General features: G+C 46.5%; 2 protein-coding genes across 8 annotated transcripts in view; one reads left to right on the top strand and one right to left on the bottom strand.

Moving 5' to 3' along the window:
• Window positions 1-22,445, bottom strand: part of LOC119456458 (diacylglycerol kinase beta-like) — a 468,550-nt gene that overhangs the window by 158,805 nt on the left and 287,300 nt on the right. For 4 of the 6 annotated variants that reach the window (XM_049669879.1, XM_049669881.1, XM_049669880.1 and 1 more), the window contains one exon: window positions 10,168-10,240. The exons of the other annotated variants lie outside the window; for them this stretch is intronic. In XM_049669879.1, the coding sequence (XP_049525836.1) occupies window positions 10,168-10,184 (17 nt within the window). In that variant the 5' untranslated portion in view covers window positions 10,185-10,240. The remainder of the gene's footprint in view (window positions 1-10,167; window positions 10,241-22,445) is intronic. 6 annotated transcript variants of the gene reach the window in all.
• The window catches only part of LOC119457073 (uncharacterized), a 29,550-nt gene continuing 25,320 nt past the window's right edge, over window positions 18,216-22,445 (top strand). For both annotated transcript variants that reach the window (XM_049669885.1, XM_037718901.2), the window contains exons 1-2: window positions 18,216-18,459; window positions 22,306-22,445. The exon at window positions 22,306-22,445 is cut by the window's right edge and continues 43 nt beyond it. In XM_049669885.1, coding sequence (XP_049525842.1) covers window positions 18,375-18,459; window positions 22,306-22,445 — 225 coding nt within the window. In that variant the 5' untranslated portion in view covers window positions 18,216-18,374. The remainder of the gene's footprint in view (window positions 18,460-22,305) is intronic.

Below are 22,445 nucleotides of genomic sequence, written 5' to 3'. Positions count from 1 at the left end.
AAACCTATTGTGATGATGTCTGTTTCTTATTTTAACACGAAAGTGTTTTATGCCGGGGTCCACCAAGACTTCACTGACGTATTTCCGTCACGGAAATACGTCACACGAACATACACGAACATAATACAAAGAAAGAAACCAGAAGAAAAAGTTCCACAAACGTGCAAAATTTGGAAATCGAACCCACGACCTCTCGGTCCGCGACGATAGATCGCCGAGCGTTTAACCCATTGCGCCACAAACGTATTTGCAGAGAGCTACACAGACGCGCCTTATATATCTAACACTCCTCCGTGTACCTGCGCTCTTGCTCGGGGCGGTGCCGCCGCCTACGAGCAGAAAAGAGAAGTACTGCATTATGACAATAGACAGTTTTAGCAGAGCGTTCACGGTCCGCTCCGCTCAGACCATCGTGTCCGAACGATTCGCGCAGAGCCGCTCAGCGGAACGCTAGCGGGAACGCTAATGCGCGTGCGCACAACGCTCATATCGGCAGCGGAACGAAGAACGCGGCCCACGGTCCGCTACGAAGCCATTTGAGCGGAGCGTTTGGGTGCGTCTACTGGTGGCTTTGCCGTTTTACAGTCGCGCTGAGCGCCCGTGGCCGGCGTCTCTGGCAGACGCGCTTGTCAAACAAGCCAAATCAACGCAGTTCACGCAGCCAGTGGTGTGCGTGAAACGTTAGCGGAGCGGAGCGTAAGCAACGCTCTGCTAAAACTGTCTACTAACGCGCACCGACAGTGAACGCTTCGGTGGTCTCAGCACTACGACGCCTCGATGCCAGCATTCGAAGGGACGCTGGCATCAAGAAGCACTACCAACGCCACCTAGGTGGCGTTCACCGTACTCAGCACAGCGGAGCGTGGCCTCCGCAATTAGCTCTGAAAATGTTTCTGAAGTTGATCGCGGAGGCTGCAATTACGACGCGCTGTACGCGCTGATTTGACTCGGTGACGATTCAGTTACGTGCTTTGTCTTGCGCGTTGTATTAGTGTGTCAGTTACGTGCTTCGTCTTTCGCGTTGTGCTAGCGTGTGCAGCGTAGTGCAGCTTCCATATGCACGACGGTTGCTCATGGTCATCGACGTTGGTAGTCGTGATGGAGGAGACATGCCACCAGGCGTCAGCGTGGGTGTATCAACGCCTAAGGGCGCTTTAGCCACAAAACACCAATAGACATTATATATCAATGTGCAATAAACATTACACTACTTCTGTGAAGACACGTTTCACTTTCGTGTTCTATACCGATTCCTATATAAGAGGGATCAACCACATTTTTTGTATAGCGAAGCTGTCTAGGGGACTTCCACAACCGTTTTCGTGCGGCGACGTTCTCATCACCAAATGTAAATTAAAGAACAACCAGCAACGCAACGTGCATCGAAGTCCCCAATTTCTGCTTTGAAAAGTAACTACATCAATGATTATAAAATGAATGTTACCTTGCCCTATACCTCACTCGAATTAAGAACTTCCTCGCGCGTATACTTCATTTTTGGGCCAGTGGTCTGCCATTCTCCCGTCGCGTTTTACCGGCTGTGCGTTGGAGGTCGGCTGCGGGCACAATTGTACGGCTGCGGCGGTGAAAGCTGGCCGTGGTCCAGCAACGCAGCCTGACGAAGCGGCCGGGGCGTCAGTGAGGACGAGGCGTCGCTTATGAATCCTCACTATAGAAAAACCGGCAAACAGACCCTTAAGTACTTTCGACGAAGGATGTAACAGCTTGTTTTTTTTAAAACTGTATTTGAGGCATCAGTTGCTCAGATTAGCATACATCTGCAAAAGTTTTGTTCTTCTTTATTTGCGAATTTTTGACAATTTTCGTAAAATCCTGAGATGCTAAATCTAAGTAGTACGTGTTTCCAATAGCCGTTATAATTGGTAGTTGCCGCTTATGTACGACTTATTTCCTTCAAATCGGTTCAGTGGTGCGAGCATTTCTGTGCTTTACGTGTATTTTTAATTGGCAAGTTACAGGCCAGCCTAGAGCTACAACTTGATCTGAAGTTGAATAGTTGTTCTAATATTATGTTAGATATATCCCGATGAGGCTATCGAAATCTGAAAAGGCGCAGGAATAAAAATTGAAGACATCGCAAGGCAGGAGGCAATCCGTAAAGAATAAGCGAAAATGTTGATTTGCCATTTTTCCTTTACGCACTCACTGTGTTTGTTTATTTGAAGCAGTTTTTCCCATCTCTCATTCATTAGCTTCTGAAAGTAAGGGCATACGATTTTAAAGGGAGCTTGTGAGGATTACTCGACTCTAAACTAATGGAACGTTTAGAAGTTGCGCCGCTCTGATATATTAAAGACTGCATACCGCGGAGTTTGGGAGGCCTCGTTCGTTCGGCATGATTTCAGTGGAAACATTTTATTAATGAACCTCGAAGTATGAGATGTAGCAATTTTGTTATCTCTTGGCTGCGAGTCTGAACAGCACTTACGTGAGCGAATTGGGGCAGGCACGCGCTGCTCGCGATCTTTCTCATGCGAGCCCTCGGGAGCTGGAGCAAATGCACATCAGCATATTTGCGAGAGGATCACAAACAGCGATCAGTCTTCCAGTAACTTTCGGGCATAGTTCAGTGAATTAATGTCTGATAGTGATGATCTTCTCGCGTCGGTACAAGCAAAATGGTTGTTAGCCGGGCTTGTTAGCATGATGACATAATACGGTGAACAGCACAAAAAACTGGACAAAAGGTTAACGGAACGCACGACACAGGCGCTGACTTCCAACTTGTGCAAGTATGCAAGCACGGGTCTCTTGAGCGTGCTAGCGCGCTCGGCTTTCTTAACATGGCAATGCCTGTTTACAGAACTATAGATAAGCGGCTGAATTTGTACAAACGCAAATTCTGGCTAATGAGAGCATTAAAGCGATACTTTCATGGTTGGCCCGCATTCCAGTCTCCACAGATTGACATGACTTCCCCAATTTGTGAAACAAACCATCGCTTAAGATCATTATTGTTTTGTTAATTTAGTGCGACAAGTTAATGTTGTATACATATTAAGGACCGTTTAAGTTTTTTTACAGTGTTCAGTAGAAAAACATCTTTTTTTTTTAGAGTTTCTAGCAAGTGTTTCTACTCACTGTACTATACGAGTCATTGGTAGCACGTTGGCATATAGTGCACGTGTACACACTCACACAAGCAGAAGCACGATCACACGTGCACGTGCTGCGTGCGGACAGGGATCTCCCCCATACAATGCACGATCTCGGAGGACACGCACGTGCACGAAGGGCAGAAAAGAAGACTGGAAAGCAGGATGAGGTTCGCGGATTGGCTGGCTATTCGTGCGTGTGCACATCACAACGAGAGCGCGGAGGGATGACGTAGATTCTATCAGGCCAGTGTAAAAAGATGGCGGCGGGAAAATCTCACTAGTGAGACCGCTTTCGACTGCAGCTATACGTGCAGACGGCGTTTCACAGTGACAGCTACGAGGCTGCGAAAAGCAATGCACGCTCCAGCTGCGCACGCACGCGCACATGCCACAAATCGACAAGCATGTAAACGCGCAAAACAGCCCTACTTTCCCGGTTTTTTTTTTTCAACACTGCGTATCTCGCAAAAAGCGAATACCGACTGTCGGCGCAGCATGAGGTCGGCCGAGTCACATTGTTTCCGCACGCGTCGGCCCCGATTAGGCGCCAAGAAAGCGCGCTCTGCTGCGCCGGAGCAGTAATTCGGCGCTGCCGGGCCGTCCGTGTGAATGAGCCGCAAATGAAGACGAATCGAAGCCGCCGGCGCCGCAAACGGTGCGCTAGCTCGCTCGGCCGCCACTGTAGGAGTTGCAGAAAGAGGAAAAAAAAAAGGAAAAAAAAACGGGAGCGGAAATTTGCCCCAGGAACCAGATTGCGAAGTGTGGCTCAGAAGGACGATAGTCAAGGCGACGCCGTTGTTAGCCGAGAGATATCCGAGTCGTGGGCGAAGCAGGAAGGAGTAGCTATGTGTACTGGGCGTGCTCCCGCGCCCCCACGGAAGCGAAGGGCACTTGGCGCGCCGGGTGCGAGCAGTGTATTGGTACGTACGAGTTAGGAGACTCCCATCTCGGATTACAGCAGAGCGAAGACGTTTGTCCGCTGCGGAGGCGGTTGGAGCCCACCGATCCCGCCTCGTGCGGCGGCAGCTGACCGGCTTTCCGAGTCCATTCGGCCGGCGGTGATTGCAGGCTCGGCGCCGCATTTACAACACTCCCGCCGGCGGCGAGCTTAACGAAGTACGCGCACTGTCTCAGTAAAACTGTGCAGCGCCACGGATGCTAGTGCAGGAGTCAGCTAGTTGAACGCGCAGATAAAACTGGCCCGCGTACGAACTGTTCGACTGGCCGGACACAAGTGTTGGGCCGTCCACAATGGGCAACGACAGGAAAGAACCAGGCTAATACTTCTCACGCGCAAACATCCTCGCGAATTTAGCTAATTTAATTAAATTCTGGGGTTCCATGTGCCGAAAGCACGCACGATATATGTGGTTATGAGGCACGCCAGCAATGGGGAACTCTGGATTAATTTTGACCAACGTGTACCTTAATCTGTGCACGAGCATTTTCGCATTTCGTCCACATCTAATCTGCGACCTCGTGCTTAGCAGCGAATGCCATAGCCGCCAAGCCACGGCGGCGGTGCTTGAAAATTTTGCCAGCAATTGGCTGACGCCAGCTGCCAAAGCGCTGCACAGTTTTAATTCCGACACAGTTTAGGCCTGGTCGTACTTCGACGCGTCCGATTTCCTGCGTCTCGTTCTCGTCCCCAAGGCTGCAAGCGGCTTGCCATTGGACGGGAAGAAAAGCCGCATATGCGCACACTGTAAACAGACCAACTCCAGCACAGCTTGACTGTGAACGCAGTGAATGCAATTAGTATGCCGTCCAATCCGAAGAAACGCTCGAGGGATTTGTCGTGGGGCACTGCTACTTCACGGCGTGCGTTACAATATTTCATCCTCCGACTACTCGGCCTTCCACGTGTGCGTGCTATGTATTCGTAGGATCGATCCAGCGGGACCCACGGAACGCCGAAAACGTGGACATAGGGAAATTGAACTACACGACAGTATATATTCCCGACCTACATCATTCACCCCCCCGGCCCCCGCCCCATATAGGCAGTCATCAACAAGTATAACAACAATAACAACCCTTTTTTTTTCACGTGCATAACGCGCATAACACGGTTTTCTCACGGTTTTTCACGTGCATAACATAAGAGCATACAATATATATATATATATATATATATATATATATCCTCCTGAGACCGGATTACAGCTATGGCATATAATCGCTCTTCAAGGCGGTTTTTATTGTCTGCGGTTATGTTATGCACGTGAAAAACCACTTTAATATTTCATTATCACGGTCAGATGCCAAAAGCTGTGTCTCCGTGTACGCGAAAAAAAAAAATTCAAAAAAAAAAAAAAAAACTCACAGGGTCTCTTACGTTATCCCTAAGACGACTTGAAGGCGAAAGCCCCAATGCCGAAGCATTAAAGGCGGACACATGGCGTACACATCCCCCTTAATTTGCTTAGTGTACTTCGATTAGCCATCCCTCTTAATTCCAAAGTTCATGGGCTCGAGTGCCTTAATTAACTCTATCTAATTACCTGCGCCTTAATTAAATTCGCCTTAATTACCCCCAAAGGTGGTGGGTGCGACTCCTACCAAAAGTTGTGGGTTTTAACAATGTCTTAATTAACTGTGGCTGAATTCACTTCGCCTTAATTACCCCCAAAGATGGTGGGTTCGACTCCCACCAAAGGTCGAGGGTTCGCAGCCTTTTTGTACCTATCGTGATGCCAACGCGTTTTCTCAAAGGTCGACTCACTAATGAGACATATAAGGCGTTCGCCTTAATAACTATTCCATCATGTTTGCTATGGTAAAAACTGTATTTCAGTACCTAAATGCAGAGATGAAGATGGAACCCCGTGTGCAACATTGCCATGTTGCTGCCGCGTCCAGTATTTTCACGCAATCTCAGTGATTTCGAAACACACCTCAAGGTTGCTTTCGGCTGTCTGGGACGACACAGAAGTATAGCTCAATTTAGTGTCAAACCTGTCGAAAGCGGATGACAAGAATATTACCGTTTCACATGCATTGTACTTCATACGCAGAATGAATATTAGGGCATGAACCCGACGAAGGTGTTGAATGAATTATATTTCTCAGCGAAGTATTTTACCGCAGTGCTCACCATGTAACTTAGGAGGGGGAATATTTGGGCTAGTTGGTTTTCGATAAGGCTATGTGGTGTAGCGCGAAGAAGGACGAGGGACACAGAGAAACTTCTTCTTCTTTGCTGGGGTTTTACGTGCCAAAACCAGTTCTGATTATGAGGCACGCCGTAGTTATAATTAGACAAGCGTACAAATGGGCACTAGGTTTGCCTGTTTATACCAGCACCGAGAAGCTCCTCCAACTTGGAATGCACAACACCCTAGAGGAGCTGATCGAAGCACACAAAACAGCACAAATAATACGCCTATCAGACACGATGACGGGACTACACATCCTGAGTAGACTGAACATTAAACCCATATACACCACGGGAGGCAGAGCACCACTACCTCCCGCAATCAGACATTACCTAATAATCAAGCCATTACCCAAAAACACCCTGGCAGGCAGGCACGATGGCAGGAGAAAAGCCAGGGCAGACAAACTACGCGAAAAGCACACGCAAGACCAAACCGCGGTCTTTGTCGATGCCGCCAACCAGGGATACAACACATACACCCTGAGTGCCGTGGACGGAAAATCTAGAATTGTAAATGTGACCTCAACTAGAGCCGCATCAATCAAAGAGGCCGAAGAAGTGGCCATAGCGCTGGCCATCATGAACCCAACTACCCATACTGTCCTGAGCGACTCTAAGAGCGCTATTCTCAGCTTTATGAGGGGCAGTGTGGGACTAAATACAGCCAAGATCTTGAAAAACTTTAATCAGGACGACAGAACAAAAATCAATCTTGTCTGGGTCCCCGCTCACTCGGGAAATCCCGGTAACGAGGAAGCGCATAGAGTGGCCCGAGGGTTAACAAACCGGGTCGCGCTCTCCTTGGAACCGGACCCCCCGATGGGAGAGGTAGTGACTTCCTACAACGAACTCACCAACCTATACAAAGAGAACAGGAGAATATACCCAATACCACACAGCAACCTTACAAGAGCGCAGGCCACTGTCCTCCGCCGAATTCAAACTAACAGCCTAGCCTTATCACTCCTCATCGCTTAGCGATCTTCACAGATGGGGAGGTTGACCCAATATGCCAAAACTGCGACAAAAATGCCATAGCAAACCAAAGACACATCCTCTGGGAATGCGAGGGTCTTCCCCCACCCAGAGAGCTTCTGCCAGCTCCCTCTGAAACGACATGGGAGACCCTAATACGGTCTCCTGAAGAAAAGCTACAAAAAGGAATCGTTGCCTGGGCGGAAGAGGTCGCCGCAGACAAGCGGCCACCTACAACGCCCTGAAAAAATTTTTTTTATAAAGTTGTTTCCTCCTCCGTAGTGGAGGGCTCCGGATTAATTTTGACCACCTGGGGTTCTTTAACGTGCACTACAACGCAAGCACACGGGCGTTTTTGCATTTCGCCTTCATCGAAATGCGACCGGCGCGGCCGGGATTCGATCCCGCGGTCTCGTGCTCAGAAGCGCAACGCCTTAGCTGACCGAGCCACCGCGGCGGGTGCCACAGAGAAACGCTTGTCCTCTTTTCTCTGTGTTCCTCGCCCTGCTTCGCGCTACACCGCATAGGCTCACCATGTGTAAAGGCTGTGCGTGTCATCCCAAACGTTGGTCGATTTGACGGCTAGCATCGTTTAAAGTGCTCTTGCGAGTATGAAGTTAGACCACCACAATTGTGATACTGCACAGCTGCGTGTGCGTATAGCGGATTTTGGCGGTTGCAGTTCGTAGAAATCTCGCTGTGACATCACGTGCTAGCTTTAAATTCAAAGGAAAATATCTTGTGCTGAATGGTTTTTATACGGACTGCGATCATGGCCCACCCGCAATACTTATTTCGTATGAACTAGCATATCTGTTCTAGATAAGTTAGGAGGATTCTTAACGGCGCTACGGCAACGTCTTGGCAAAGACAGCAAAGCCCAATTTGCAGTCAGATTAACCATGATAATCTAGGTGTGCTAACACTGTTATCAAAACGAAAAGCTATTTCGCGCTTTACTGAACTATAGCGTGGCGGTCACATGCAGCTATTGAATGGTCGTTTCTTTTCCTTTTGGTATTCTTCAGACGCGTTCCCTGAAGCACAAAAACGCTTTTATTATGGAACTGCTAGATACGTTACATCGAGGCATCCGAAAACCTGCAGCGGATCAATGCATGCTTTACGAAGAGAAAGTTAAGATGAGAAGCGCTGTTTCCCATAACATCATCGATCCCTGTGAACCGCGCTGCCGCAGAGGCTGGTTTTGACATTGTTAGCGCAAGAAGTGAAAGAGCCACGCATGCGCACTAATGTGTTGCTCTTTTCCTGCCCCCCCCCCCCCCCCCCCCCTCTTCTCCGTCTTATCTTTTCTTCTGCTATTTTTCGTCTTCCTATTCCCTTTCGGCGTGCCTATACCTCACGGGCGATCGACGGCCAGCTCTGCGACAAGAGACGCGAGGCGCCAAGATGATTAGTCCAGCACGCATGCAAATGACCAGATCCATCATCCACATAGCAAAGTCTCCCGTTTGCTGCATGGCATCGATTTTGACGAACGTGACGTCGCGAGCACCAGCCAAGATCCCTCTGAACGCATACGCGGGTTCTACTGGGTCCAGTACCGATACTGTCTTTCATTTTCTCATTCATATATTCAGACACTCGTCGAATCCAGATACCGCGAGTCGCCATAATAGCGCGTAGGGGGGCTACGCCGATCCGGGGGACGATGCGAATATATATATATATATATATATATATATATATATATATATATATATATATATATATATATATATATACACGCGACCGTTACGGAACGCCGGAATATACGACGACGGACACTACGGCTCTTTCGTGTTTCGATGTCGCCAACAGTGCGGCGTATGGCGATGTGAGCTACTTTGCATGCCCATGCAAAAGCGATCCAATCAATCAGGGCCACTCGCGATCCCGCTCTTAGTCCAGACAACGGCTATACAGAACGACTACCTGAACCTTCTGAAGTTCATGCTTGATGTTAAAAACCTGGGTGTTCAAGTGGCGCAATAATAAATGATAATAATTATCTTTAATAACTGAGTGCACCTTGAAGAACCGCAAGTTCTGCTGCTGTCGTATAGTATTACGAGATTGCGTCCATGGTTAACCTCCCTACCTTTCCCTCTTTGTTTCTCTCTTTCTCTCTCTCTTTATTAATTCTGATGGCCATCAGTGCCTACAGCGCCGGTGTAGTGAGATTGCGGGGCACACCGAATAATGTCACGAGTTTATTTAATTTATTAATCAATAGCTTTTTACAATTACTTCGCTACGGTGCTGGTCATTACCTACGCTCAGGTCCGGGTTTCTAAAACCAACATGCCAATCGACGTTCCCCAATCAGCGTTACAATTGTTGTAACGTTGTTGCAAAGGCTTAATGCGCAGTTTTTACATGATATTTTGTTGGTTAAAGTGGTCGCGTACAGAGAGCTCCCAACGTCAGCCGCTGCCTTATGATCACCGAATCAGGCGTTGTCGTTTGCAAGCGTTTTGATGATAATCAGTTTCTGACTGTCCGGATGTCTTGTTCATCGCTGTTCTTCAAAGCCCGACTGGCACGCTGCTCCAAACCTTGCCTATAATACTGTCTGCTTCGACTAAGTCATAATGCCCTTCGACGGTTAGTTTTGCTCTAGGCTGAAAGACGGTAATAGGCTTCTAAAACACGGTCGCGCAATTTTGCACCAGATGGGCCAACCTTTGTATCGAGTTCAGGGACTGGATAAGAACGAGAGAAAATCGAAACTTTCGGCGAGCTCAAACGAGCCTGAAGCCTCGCCTGAATCCCTTTAGGAGCAGCGAAGCAAAAAACACAATCACAAAAAGCGTTTCGCAAGATGCAGCCTAGCGAGTGTTCGAAACGGAAATTAAAGAACTGAGAGAAAGCCATGCTCCTCAGGCAGCAGCAGAGTGATTGGTCGAGTACCGTTTGAAACGGATCATCCGAGGTGCGGAGGAGAACGGGGTCCCTTCTCGATGTGATCCGCGCAGCTGGTCATCTGGGCGGAACAATAAAGCCGGCATGGTCACGCTGCAGCAAAGTAAAAGGGCTCCGCTGCTCTGCGCAAGCGCAGCCTCGCCGTCATGCACGTTACGCACCAATTTGGCCGCAGAAAAGGTCAAAAATGGGAATACGAAACTGCGTGCAGATTTAACGCTTGTGGGGACTTGTACGTACAAGCTGCGTAACCGTACATTGAGCCAGTAGCGGCGTTGCCGCGTCACTGCGGACCCACTCACGTTTCACTCAGCTTTACAACTTTTCAAACAATAAGCGAAGGGTATCCTAAATTGGACATCATAAAATAACATGTAGGACTCTTCTAAAGAAAAAAATAACACCTTTAGAGGCATTATTGGCTGCAAAAAACACAACCGTATAGCGTTCACCTTCCACATCAGCTTTTAATTGTTTTAACAATCACGTTTGAGTCGCATAAAACAGAATTTATGTCAAAACGAGTACAGCAGATGTCAGGGAAAAATTAGAGAGCCTCAGTTTTTTCTTAATATAAGTATCCCTATCGTCACAGTTTCCTTCGTCTGATGGTTAAGTAGCAGCGTCGTGATCGTATGGCGATCATTGCAGGAGACGTAGTTTCTATCTTCGTGTTCTTGGCCGGAATAATATAAGGATTATATTCCAATAATATTCCTTTTCGCGCTTCGTCAGTGGCCGAGAGGACCTCCGCTTACGTCATTACCGGGATCGGCTGGTTGCGAAGGGCGGATGATAAAGGAATGGAATCGAGCGTAAGGAATTGCTACATTATACCAGCCCTTGCCTTTCACACTTTTTCATAAGTTATACAAGTCATGTAATATATATCAACTGGCCAAGCTCAAGCTTCACCCAACATTTTTGCGTCGCTTAATTTCAGAAGGAAGAAAGAAAACTGCATTGCGAATCTCTCGAAACAGAAAAGAAAGCGGCTTCGAAAGTCATTTCCGGCAGAAGACAGGAGATAAAGAAGTAGTGGAAGAAGCCAAGAGAGAATGCTCCAACGGAACTGCCGTCAACCTCAAAGCCGAAACGACGGGCACAAACAGACCACGGTGCCTGCAACGACGCAGCCCCGCAGAATAGAAGATAATGAGGTTGTGCAGCCGCGGCTGGAGAAGATGAGCAAGCTTGGTCTTCAAAACACGTCCACGCGCGCTCTGAAATCTAGCAGGACTCGCTTACTGACGAGCAGGAGCGGTTCCTTTATTCGGAGCAGAAAAGAACGACAAAATATAGATCCCTCTAGTCGAGCCGACAGCGCTGCAGGCAGCGACCGTGCGAACGGACACAGAAACTGCGCTGACAACCGACTCCAACCGGAGAAACAGGGACAGAGATACACACCTCCTACCCTTTATCCCGTTTTTTTTTTCTTTCTTAGCTCTTAAAACTGCCGACGTCGCACGAATCGGGAAGGAAAAAAGAAAAATGCTTAAATAAGCGCCACACGTTACGAAGTCGACATCTTAGCCTGGTGCGCGCCCTCGCTCCCCCGTTAGTGCGTCGATCGAGTTGGCTGTCCACAAAAACACGCGCATACAAGCTTTCTGCGTTGATGCGGTGCATTTTCGTTTTGCGTTCGCGTTCCTCACTGTCCCTCGAAGCAAAAATGCCTGCCTTAATAACTTTAGGAAACGAGGAACTTCGCTCCAGGCTTTCAGAATTGCGAAAGAATAGCCGGAGAAAGAAGAAGACGACGGAACCTTTCTTCTTCGAGGCTGCCGACAGCGGGACGTAGGAACACTGTCATCGCCAGATGCAGGTACAGAGAAAGAGCTTCGCACACATTGTTTCATGCGTGCACTGGGTGCACGTGGGAAATACGGCTACTTCCAGACGTTCTCGCTTCAGAGAAGAACGCGGCTAGCGCACGTTCGACAAGACGTTTTTGAGCAAAAAAGAAAGGAAAGAAAGGGAGAGAAATGGAAGAGAAATAAACATGAAAAAGCGGAAAACAGGGGGGGGGGGGGGGGGGTGCTTGCATATTTTTCAGTCCGTTTGCGTCAATTTCCTTCTCAGGTTATACTGGAGTGTTTTTCTGTCAGCAGCTCGGTCTTTTTCTTTTATTGCCTCGTTCAGTGGTTGGTGGCTATTAGCGGTGCTCTAGAAAAGAGAGCTTTTGTAAACACCAGAATTCTCGCGGCGCTCAGACAGCGCAGGCCTCTCTACTTCTTTTTATTTGAATCCTTAGTTTTAACTAGCGTTCTACGCACACAGGCACCGCTTGTTTTCAAACAGAAACTGCCAATAGCCGTGAAATGAATTTTCGTTACGTTTGCGGCGGCCTCGGTCGCAGGCCCCGACACATAAAGTAAATAAGAAAGAACAAGAAAGAAAAAAAAGGAGGAAAGAAAGAAAGGAAGAAAGAAAGAAAAAAAATAAAGAAAGAAAAAGAAACGTTATGTGAGAAATCAGAAAGCAATATTTCGACGTTGCTGTTTTTGATAAAATGGCACTCATGGAAAATTTTGAACCAAGAGCTTTCTTTTTTCTCTAATACGTTCAGTTTTTATTACATCTATTAACATCGTTTACGTGTTTTCAGGCGCATATCCGGGAACAGGGACCTCAGTTACAATTATCGGCTATTTATAAGGGTTTGCAGCCGTATCGACAGTGAAGCTTATGATTGTTTACAGCATTTTATACCAGTATCTCTGCTGATTTACGCTAGCACACGCCGACTGTTCACGAAAGTGCCCAGGGAAAAGAAGATACAGCAATATCTGAATAGTCTCGTCCTGATGCAGCGTTTTCTCCTGGTACGCACGTTCTTAACGTTGAACGCAAGGAATATCATACGTCGACATTTCATTCCGGTATTGACCCTTTTCGCGGCGATCCCGTGGGCGCTGCCATGTTTGATCACGTGGTGATGCGTCCATTGCTTGCCTCAACTGCCTCCGTTGCTTCCTTGTTTACAATGGAAGTGTATGACGCTGGCGCGGCTTAAAAAACCTCTGTTTTCGGAGATATCGTAGACGGTGACTAGGTGGACGGCACGAAGCTTTGATCACAGTTTCAGAGAACATGCAAAAGCGCTTTCGGAGCTGATTAAGCTATGTTCAAACGGCGGAAGCAGCGTATATGGTGCTTGTTCTAAAAGCGGGGCTAAATATGTATTCCAAGCTATCCAAGCTTTCCGATTATAAATTCAGTCAGGATTAGTGTGTTTTGCTCTTTGTTCTTTATTCGGCAAATATTTTGAAGCAGTGGCTTGTCTGTTTCTGACTCAGTGAAGTTCCTTGGTGCGGCCACTATCTGATTATTTTCTGCCTAATCGCTCGCGGGTGTGCTCAGTTCCGATAGATTTGTTCTTGCTGCGCACAAGGCTTGAAACGTACTGTTTTGTACATTGTAATACCTTGTAGCAAATATATACATTACTGCTAGAAACTCGCTTACTCTTGTGGACCGTCACGAAACATTCAGCTTCGATCATTGGTGCGCCTTAGGTGCAGTCCGTCATTTATTGTGCATATACACTGCGCATATATTCAAGTGTGCACCCATTCACTTATTCTTGATACATCGGCAATAAAGTGGGCGTAAGTTTTCCTGCCATTTGGGACAGATGTGTATAGATAACGTGCGCGAAACTTACTATGACAGGAAGCGACGCTACTCACTCCCTTTGTCGTTGTTTAACGAGTGGTTCTCACTGTTGCCGACGTTCTGGGGATGAAGCCCTTTCTTTGAAGGTTAGCGATACAAGGCTGGCGGATGAGAAAATTTCTGTATCCGTACATCACGATGTGCCGGTAACACGTTCGGACAGTTGCAGCAGCGGTCCGCGAACTTGGCCACACAGATTCATTCGATTCCTTAACATGCCAGTCACTATTTTTGCAGCCAACTACTGCACACGTCTTCAATCCACATGATTCAATCTAGCACGATTGGAGCACAGTATGTTAGCGAAAACTCAGTTGCATTTCCGACAGCTGATCGCACAGAAACAAGGTAGAAGCGGCAATGGTTTCGTATTCGTGCGCGGTCACTGAGGAGAGGTATGGCGCGCCGCCGTGAGCGCCATCTCGTTTCTCTAAAACAAACTGCTCCGCGAAAAGGGTCAATACCCCTAAGCAGCTTAGCGAAATTGGACAACGTCAAACACCGTATGCACCCATATATATAAAATCATCTTCGGAGAGAATAAGGACTTTATGGGAGTTGCGTTCACAATGACAGAAACGTGTAACACGGATTCCAGCGAGTATTATGCGGAAAATTGGAATATTTACGCACTCGATTCTTAAAAACGACTGTAGAAAAGTAAAACAGCATAAAGCATCAAGAAACAGCACAATTTTATGTCTGTCCAAGCGAAACAAATGTCAGAAGAACTGCGATAACAAACAGCACATAAGAAAAAGTGCAGTTCTGACGCGCAACGATATCACTACTTCCAACTGTTATGGAATCAAGAATTCGTTCGACTAACGAGGCGTTGCAACAAAGACACGCGTTTTAACGCTCTTGCCAGAGTTAGACAAATGCTGTGCGTGAGTGGCTGTTAATAAATGCTTGCCAGAACATTCGGTGCCGTGGCATTTTAAGAGCTAATTAAAAGTAGCGTGGAGTCGCTTATTGCTTAATCGCTTACTGTTGAATTGCACTTGTTGAATAGGCACGAAAAAAAGAAAAAAAAAAGAAAAGGCAGCCGCTTGGGTTTGTGCACCAGCTTAAAGCTTCTGCGGCTAAGCACTGTTGCCTTGGAAACCATGCATGTTTGGGTCTGCATGCTGCGATAAAAGCCGTTTCCGCTACCGCGAACAGTGAGAAGCCGCGGGAAAGGTTATCAGCCTTTTCTGTCTTCTTTCAGACGAGAACATCGCGTCAGCACAACATTATGACGTGCGCTAATCGTGGCACGCATCCCGCACATACAGGGGGTCACAACTATCATGCACCGATATTTAAAAATATGCAAATGCCGCGTAGTTGGACAGAACGAAAGTAATGTTGTCTGCGGTCGCTTGCAGATACTCAGATTATTTTCGCGTTCCGCCGAATTACATAAACTAGTCCTAATTAATTATTCAACTTCTCAAATGTTATAGTTAGATGAAAAGTGTCAATGAGAAAATTGTAGAGCAACATGAGAAATTCCCGATATAGCTTTCTGTTACTCATAAATGTGTTTTTCCGAGCGTGAAAGCCCGTGAATAGACGCAAAGTTCCTAGAGCGACCAGTCACGCGTCAATCTAGCGTGTATTTGCGGGATTTTCGCGCGAGTTATTTATTTATTTATTTATTTATTTATTTATTTATTTATTTATTTATTTATTTATTTATTTATTTATTTATTTATTTACAATAAATCTCGCGGGTTTCGTGATGTCGCGTGACAGACAGGTGGAGTGGGGGTGGCTCGAAAATTTTCGACGAATCGTGGATGGCTGAGTGCAGAAATGAAATCGAAACAATCGGGAATACCTGCACGTTATAGTGCCCCTGCCATCAATCCCTACAATCAAACTTATTAACACAATTATAGTACAGCCGGACGGTCACAACACAGCAGTCAGAGTTATTAAATTCTTTTGATTGCTCTCACAAATGAGCTGATGCACCGTGCTTTACTACAACTGTGCGGCGGTCTAGAATTCATGCATTTTCTATAAAGTAGCATACACGATCAGTGTTTATTGATCAGTTGCCCACTCCTATAAGCTCACGTACTACCTCACGTCTTTGGTTAAACGGGCGGTCCGTCGTCTCGGGCATGAGCAGCGCTGGCTAACACTCCAATACATAAACAACCAAGAAAGTGGGTGGTTAGGATGGCTGCCGTAGTCGCTCAATGTTTAAAGCACCGCACCTGGAATGCGCAAAATGTGAGTTCGGTTCCCATTCTGCGGCAAGGTATCTTTTCGCCCACTTTCACTTCCCTGTACCTTATTATTTCTACTATTCAATTAAACATAGCAAATAACTTCCACTGTGCTTTCTCTGGCTTCATTCTTATTTCGTATGGTTGTGACAAACGAGAAATCGAGCACCTCGGTATACCAATTTGGTATACCCTGCTCTGGAAGAAGTGGAATTACAGATAAAGGCAATGTTATATATATATATATATATATATATATATATATATATATCATAAGAAGCCAACTAGTAATTCAATTAGTGAGTACAAGTAATTTCCCCTATGTTGTCCTTGGTGTCATTGTTTGTTGGCTTCTTATGATATGATTAATAAAAATTGGGCCCCTCGGTTCCCTTTCTTATCGTTCAGATCTATATATATATATATATATATATATAGAGAGAGAGAGAGAGAGAGAGAGAGAGAGAAAGGAATCATTCTGTAGACGCGTCCGCGCTGCGAAAACTACGCTCTACAATAAAAGATACTGCTCACATGAAACCGCATTTGGGCCATGACCTTAGAAGTGCAAACCTGTAGCACACTTTGTACAACGGATCTGTTCATTTTGTTTAGAAGAGCCTTGACAGCATCCGTTATGGACCGTAGAAATTGCCTGACTTAGGGCTGAATTCACAAGGCTTTTCGTTTTATTGCGATAGCAATTATATGGACACTCCAAGCGCATTCTCGCCGTCGCCGTCGCCGTGAGGTTCCGTATTAAGTCCAACGGCGATAAAATCCTCGCCGCGCGCCGTGTGTGCGAGTGCCAGCGTGCGAGGGTGAGCCGGCTACCGCAGCCTTATCTCGTGCACGCGAGACAGGAAGGCTGCCGGAAGCGCGCGCGCTCGAGGCACGGGGAGGAGGCGACGGAGACGGTGGGGTGAGTGGGAGGGGGGCGTTCTGCTCTTGCGGCTACTTCTCAGGGAGGTGCCGCGCGGGCGCCTATCTTGAAAGCGATCTGCGATGTGGCCGAAGTGTGCGCGCGCGGGGACTCATCTTCAAAGCGACCTGCGATGTGACGTTTAGTTCACGTTGAAGCGAGTGCCAGCGCGAAGGTCAATTTGCTCGCTGCCGCTGGCGCGCTTTACCACTCCAGCGTTTTGACGAGCTCCCGCGGTCATCAAGCGAGATGCGTTCATGTTTACCTGTGCGCGCGTGACACCGTGCCTGTTTATTTAGTTAGTAAGCGAATATTTAGAACTTTATACGGCCTATAAAACTACTATCCTTATTTTGTATAGATGTGTACTAAATTGCTATCGCAATCGATGCTTCGCCTTTCGGGTGAAAATGCGACTTTTTTAAGCACTGTTTATCATTCGCAAGTGGCCCGATAATATGTCCGACACGCTGATTGGATGGCATTTGCTCTTGTAAGCAGTTTTAGCGTAAGACCATTTTTGTGAATACAGACCTTGGTGATCTGTAGTAGATCTGGGTCATCGGTACTTGAAGTAAAATCTAGGGTGGCTAGAGCTAGAGCTGTGACTCGATAGCAATGTGCCGACTGCGTGAAGCTGTTCATAGGGAAGAAGGATTCATGACCGGCGCGCGTGCCTTGACTGGCTCACTAATGGCTCTCCCGACTGGCCGGTCGCAAGTACTTCGGTTAGTCGCAAAACTTTCCTATATTATCAATGAATACCGTCCATGACTCTTGATTTATGAATACTCTTCATGAACCGTTGATGCAGCTTTTCGCTACACTACCATGTTTCAAATTAAACAGCGCATAGGAAGAAATGCAGTAGGCAATATGATATGCATGCAGTAGGTACAACTTAGGCAGCTTTTTTCACCGCTAACAAGGCACGCTGATAGAACTAAACTACACGCTCAAATGGCTGACACACATAAAAAGCTCAAAAATAAACTCCTGACACTAATGAAAAAATTTAATTGAAATACACTAGGCAATTTTAACCTGACAAAAAAAAGAATAAAGAAAAACTGAATATGAACTTGATTGGCGGCTCTGCCGTGAATATAGCACTCATCTAGCAGGCCGGACTAGATATCATGATCCCGTTGGGCGCAGCCAGAGATCTCTGCACCTGTTGTCAGTCTGAACAGCACACGGGAGAAAAAACTCACAGCTGGCGGCTGGCAGCAAAGCGGAACATGCTCGCATTTAGCGCTGTGCCCATGCAGTCGGTAAACGTGGCACTCAGGCGGCTCGAGTACCGCCATTTGACCTCTGCTTCATAGCACGCGAACACTGGCGGCGGCGAAATAGAGGACTCCAAGAGCATGGCAAGAAAATGGTCCTGGATTGTCGGTTGTTGCGTGCTCTGCATCCCCCTGAGCATATGGCCCTGCGAAGCCCTCGAAATATGTGAGTATTATGCTTGCTCTTTAAGCTCGAGGAGCATGAGGACAGACGCAATATGGCCCGCAGGTGAGATAGGAAGGTTTGAAGAAACGGATTGATGGGGAAGCGCGCACAACTGCGTTGTCAGTGCCAAGTGCACACTTGCAGCATATGCAGAGCAGGAAGCGCTAAGCAGCATTAACCGCTACATTTGCCGGCAAAACCAAAACACGTTAAATCACGTGGTTTTAGCTGGCGCATGTCGGACACGAAGACGTTGCTCCACATCTATCACAGCGCGGTTTTTATATGGTGGCTAATTAGAAGCCGCACTGCCAGGTTCGGTATTGTTTATGTAGATGCGGTTGACACCACTTGCAGCGTGGTTGACACCACGCTGCAACCACATGCAACCACACTTGCATGTGGTTGACACCACATGCAGCGACTACAAGTGTACCTGCAGGTATCACGGCTGGACTAGCCGCTCTGCTCACAGACACTGTGGACGTACAAGCCTCAAGGCAGGCAGGTCGTCGAAGCGTTGCCTCTGAGATTTACTTATTGCCCTCGCTCGAAGATCTTCGAGCTCACAAGTATCATCATTCACGCCTCTTCAACTGCTGCGTGAAGAGAACTCAAGCTCAACAAGTGATTCATCTGTAGTAGCTGCCAAGCAGGGCCATTTGCGGAAAGTGAACCCAGCACATTAGAGCAACGCTCGCGCTCTAATAGGCGCAGACTGATCGCGCATCCTAGATGTTACTCTACGGGCGGTGCGTTTGGACAAATTTTAGAGGATTCTGCGCGGCGCCTGATGCTACCAAAGTGGTTCTTGTGGGCCTTCAATGTTGCGCACAAGAGCTAAATGTAATGCTGCGTAGTTCCTTGGGACTTAATTGTACCCGAAGAAGTGCCGATTTCTTCACTACAGCGGTGGAATTCCGTATAGAAATACCGAATAAATGTCTACGAAAAACAACACACAGCGCTTCCTAGGCCAGTGTACCGTCAAAGAAAAACTAATTCCTAGGGGTAATGCTAAGGTTTCGCTTTAGTACACTATTTTGCCTTAGTTTGTACCGCTATGGTTTACGTACACCCGGCCACAAAAGTTTACGGATGATGCGATCTCAGAAAACGTTCAATTCCAGAGCATCCTGTAGCAGTAACCAGTAAAACTGCATACGACAATGTTGTTAGCATATTCTAGTCGAGGCCCGAAATGGAAATACCAGGCTGTGTTGTGAGGCTGCGAAGATATTCAGCTTTTTTTCTCAGATTTCATGGTCCGTAATATTACGTGGCCTGGTGTACGTGCTTGCGTGTCCCAATGATCCGCTGTTGTAGCGTGCACCAGACTGATCCACTTAACGTCGTTTTAATATGAATAGAAATGCACAATCTTATGAAATTTATAGCATTCTTAATAAAGCTTTATTGTCCTTCTGATAATTTGTCTGTGTATTAAATTATACAAAATATAAAAGAACATATATACTCGCAACATGTGTGTACCTGGTCAACATAGAGAGAGTATAAATAAAATGTTATATTCCAGCCAGTGGTCGATGGCCACGCAGATGATAACAAGGGCATTAACCAATCCAAAAGCTTTCCCAACAGCGGAAAACTGTCTGAATTTGAGCTTTTGTTCATTGCTAGATTTAAATATAGACGTATGACAGCTTTAGGTGATCGCTGTTAGCAAGATATAATCGAGGAAACCACAACACTTACATGCGTTGCCTTCGCAAGTCGTTTCGGTACGCTCTACACGACAACTCCAAGCCTAGTACACAGAGAACGAGATCTGTACGCCGTCGCCCTAACTCCAACTGTTTTTTTTTTATTTAAAGTGCATAATAAATAAAATGTTGAAGGATGTCAGAAAACAGACGTGTGCGACGTGCTTGCAGACTGTGGGTGACTGGGGTTATACGTTACTCTCCACCCAAATAAATGAAACATACCCCGGCGTAGTAACCCCACGGACGAGCAGATCGCAGAGCAAAGGAGAATGTAGAAACAAACAAGAAAGCAGCAGGCCTGTCACAGACATCCACCACTCGTTGGCCAGAAATGCTACAGCGTATTTACAAACTTTTACCACAGTGTTCGAAAAACAATTTGCCACTTAGAAAAGTCAAAAATCGAATGCCTTCGATTCACGAGCGTACTAATATATAGGTCGGTGCATATTGTAAAGTCATATTCATAATTATGACCAAGATAGCGCATCTGGAACGGCATTACACTGCTGCCATTTCTGAATAATTGATGAGACGTGCTACTACAAAGTAAATGGTGTAAGCAAGAACAAGCAGAGTGAGCGAATCAGTACAAAAGGATGATTGCACAAAAACACAAGAGCAAGCGACCAAACTCATATGATTGGAAGAACAGAAAACAAGTAAGAAATTAAGACAGTACGTGCCCCAATCCTGTCTAGTAATGAACAGGTACGCACAGATTACTCATTCCAGGATGCTGCCTTTATGCATAGTTTCTTGTATTGTGTAAAACTGCCGCTACAATTAATCCATTCATGTCTCATGCACAGCGTCTCGCAATCTTCGGTTATGTGAAATGAATAATTATTTATTGATTAATGCCCGCAGTAGAAGGCTTTTGCCCTATAGGCTACATGACATAGGTTGTGTTGTAGAAAAGCAAGAAATAAAGACTTCAAAACAGTAACATGTGGCAATTTGGGCATCTGCGCAAATAATAATATTCATCCATTCAAATAACTTTATTGAGTGCCCTGCGATTTGGTGGGATGGGCGTGGAAATAAAAATATTTCTTACGAAAATTAACAGTTAATGTCGATTGTGCACATGTGTTAATCTGATGGCACAGAGCTATTTATCATGACAAGCGTCCAATGCTGAAGGCAGATCACACTCAAACAGAAATGAAAATATATTTCAAATGTGCGGGTCTAGGCCTATTCGAGGAAGCAGATAAGGGGATGGGAGCTAAATGGGAGCTTCACTATGGAAGCTTCACGCGCGAAGCTCCATATATCATGAGCCAAGCGTCAGCAAGCGACGTAACCTCATTGGTCGGTACACTTCCAAAGAAAAGAAAACAGCCCCCCTCCCCCCTCACACACACACGTCCTACACACCTACACACACGTACACACACGCTTCACTATGGAAGCTACACGCGCGAAGCTCCATATATCATGAGCCAAGCGTCATCAAGCGACGTAACTTCATTGGTCGGTATATTTCCAAATAAAACAGACCCCCCCCCCCCCACACACACACACATATGACGCACCGATTGACGAGGGAAGCCAGAGTTCGGCACGACCACATTGTAGAAGCGGTCAAAGTGGTTGACATCGCATCTCGATTTCAAGACGGCCGATTGGGTTGGTTTGGCCGCATGATATGAAATCAGAACCGCAACGGTTGAACCATAGTGAGGAATAATATTTAGGACAAGTACAAATGAGATCGGCGAAAGTAGAAACAATGATAAGACAATAATTAAAGAGGAAGAAGACGATGACGTCCCACAGCAATGAGTCATGCGTAAATAATCGATACTTAACGGCGTAATGTGCGCACAGTAAGACTGATCTTTATTTAGTGCAGTATATACAAATCATATGTATTCATAAGTTTGTGGATTGTTTCTTGTGTCTCTTACTAGCCATCTCTGTGCTTCTTCCGTTTTTATATGCAAATGCAAAATGTATGTTGACGAAATTAAGCAACTGGACGAGCGTTGCGCTTAGGATTTATGAGATTGTGCCAAATCTTTTTGTTCACTTTCAATACTACCATCTGTTTTTACGAAACCGCACCAATATTTATTTAATTAAGGTATCTCATCTGTATCTCTTCTTCCAGTCGAAAGCGTCATCAACGCCCGCAGACTGGAGCTGATTAAGATGAAGGCTTGGCATTGGGACCCGTTCCTACGTCGCCTCAACGCCAGCATGCACAGAAAACATAACGTGAACACCAAGTGCCGGGCCGACATGCAGAGA

The sequence above is a fragment of the Dermacentor silvarum genome, chromosome 6, assembly GCF_013339745.2.
Source record: "Dermacentor silvarum isolate Dsil-2018 chromosome 6, BIME_Dsil_1.4, whole genome shotgun sequence".
In the NCBI taxonomy this organism is placed as follows: domain Eukaryota; kingdom Metazoa; phylum Arthropoda; class Arachnida; order Ixodida; family Ixodidae; genus Dermacentor; species Dermacentor silvarum.
The sequence above is the reverse complement of the archived record's forward strand: the minus strand, read 5'-3'. Positions and strand labels throughout refer to the sequence as shown.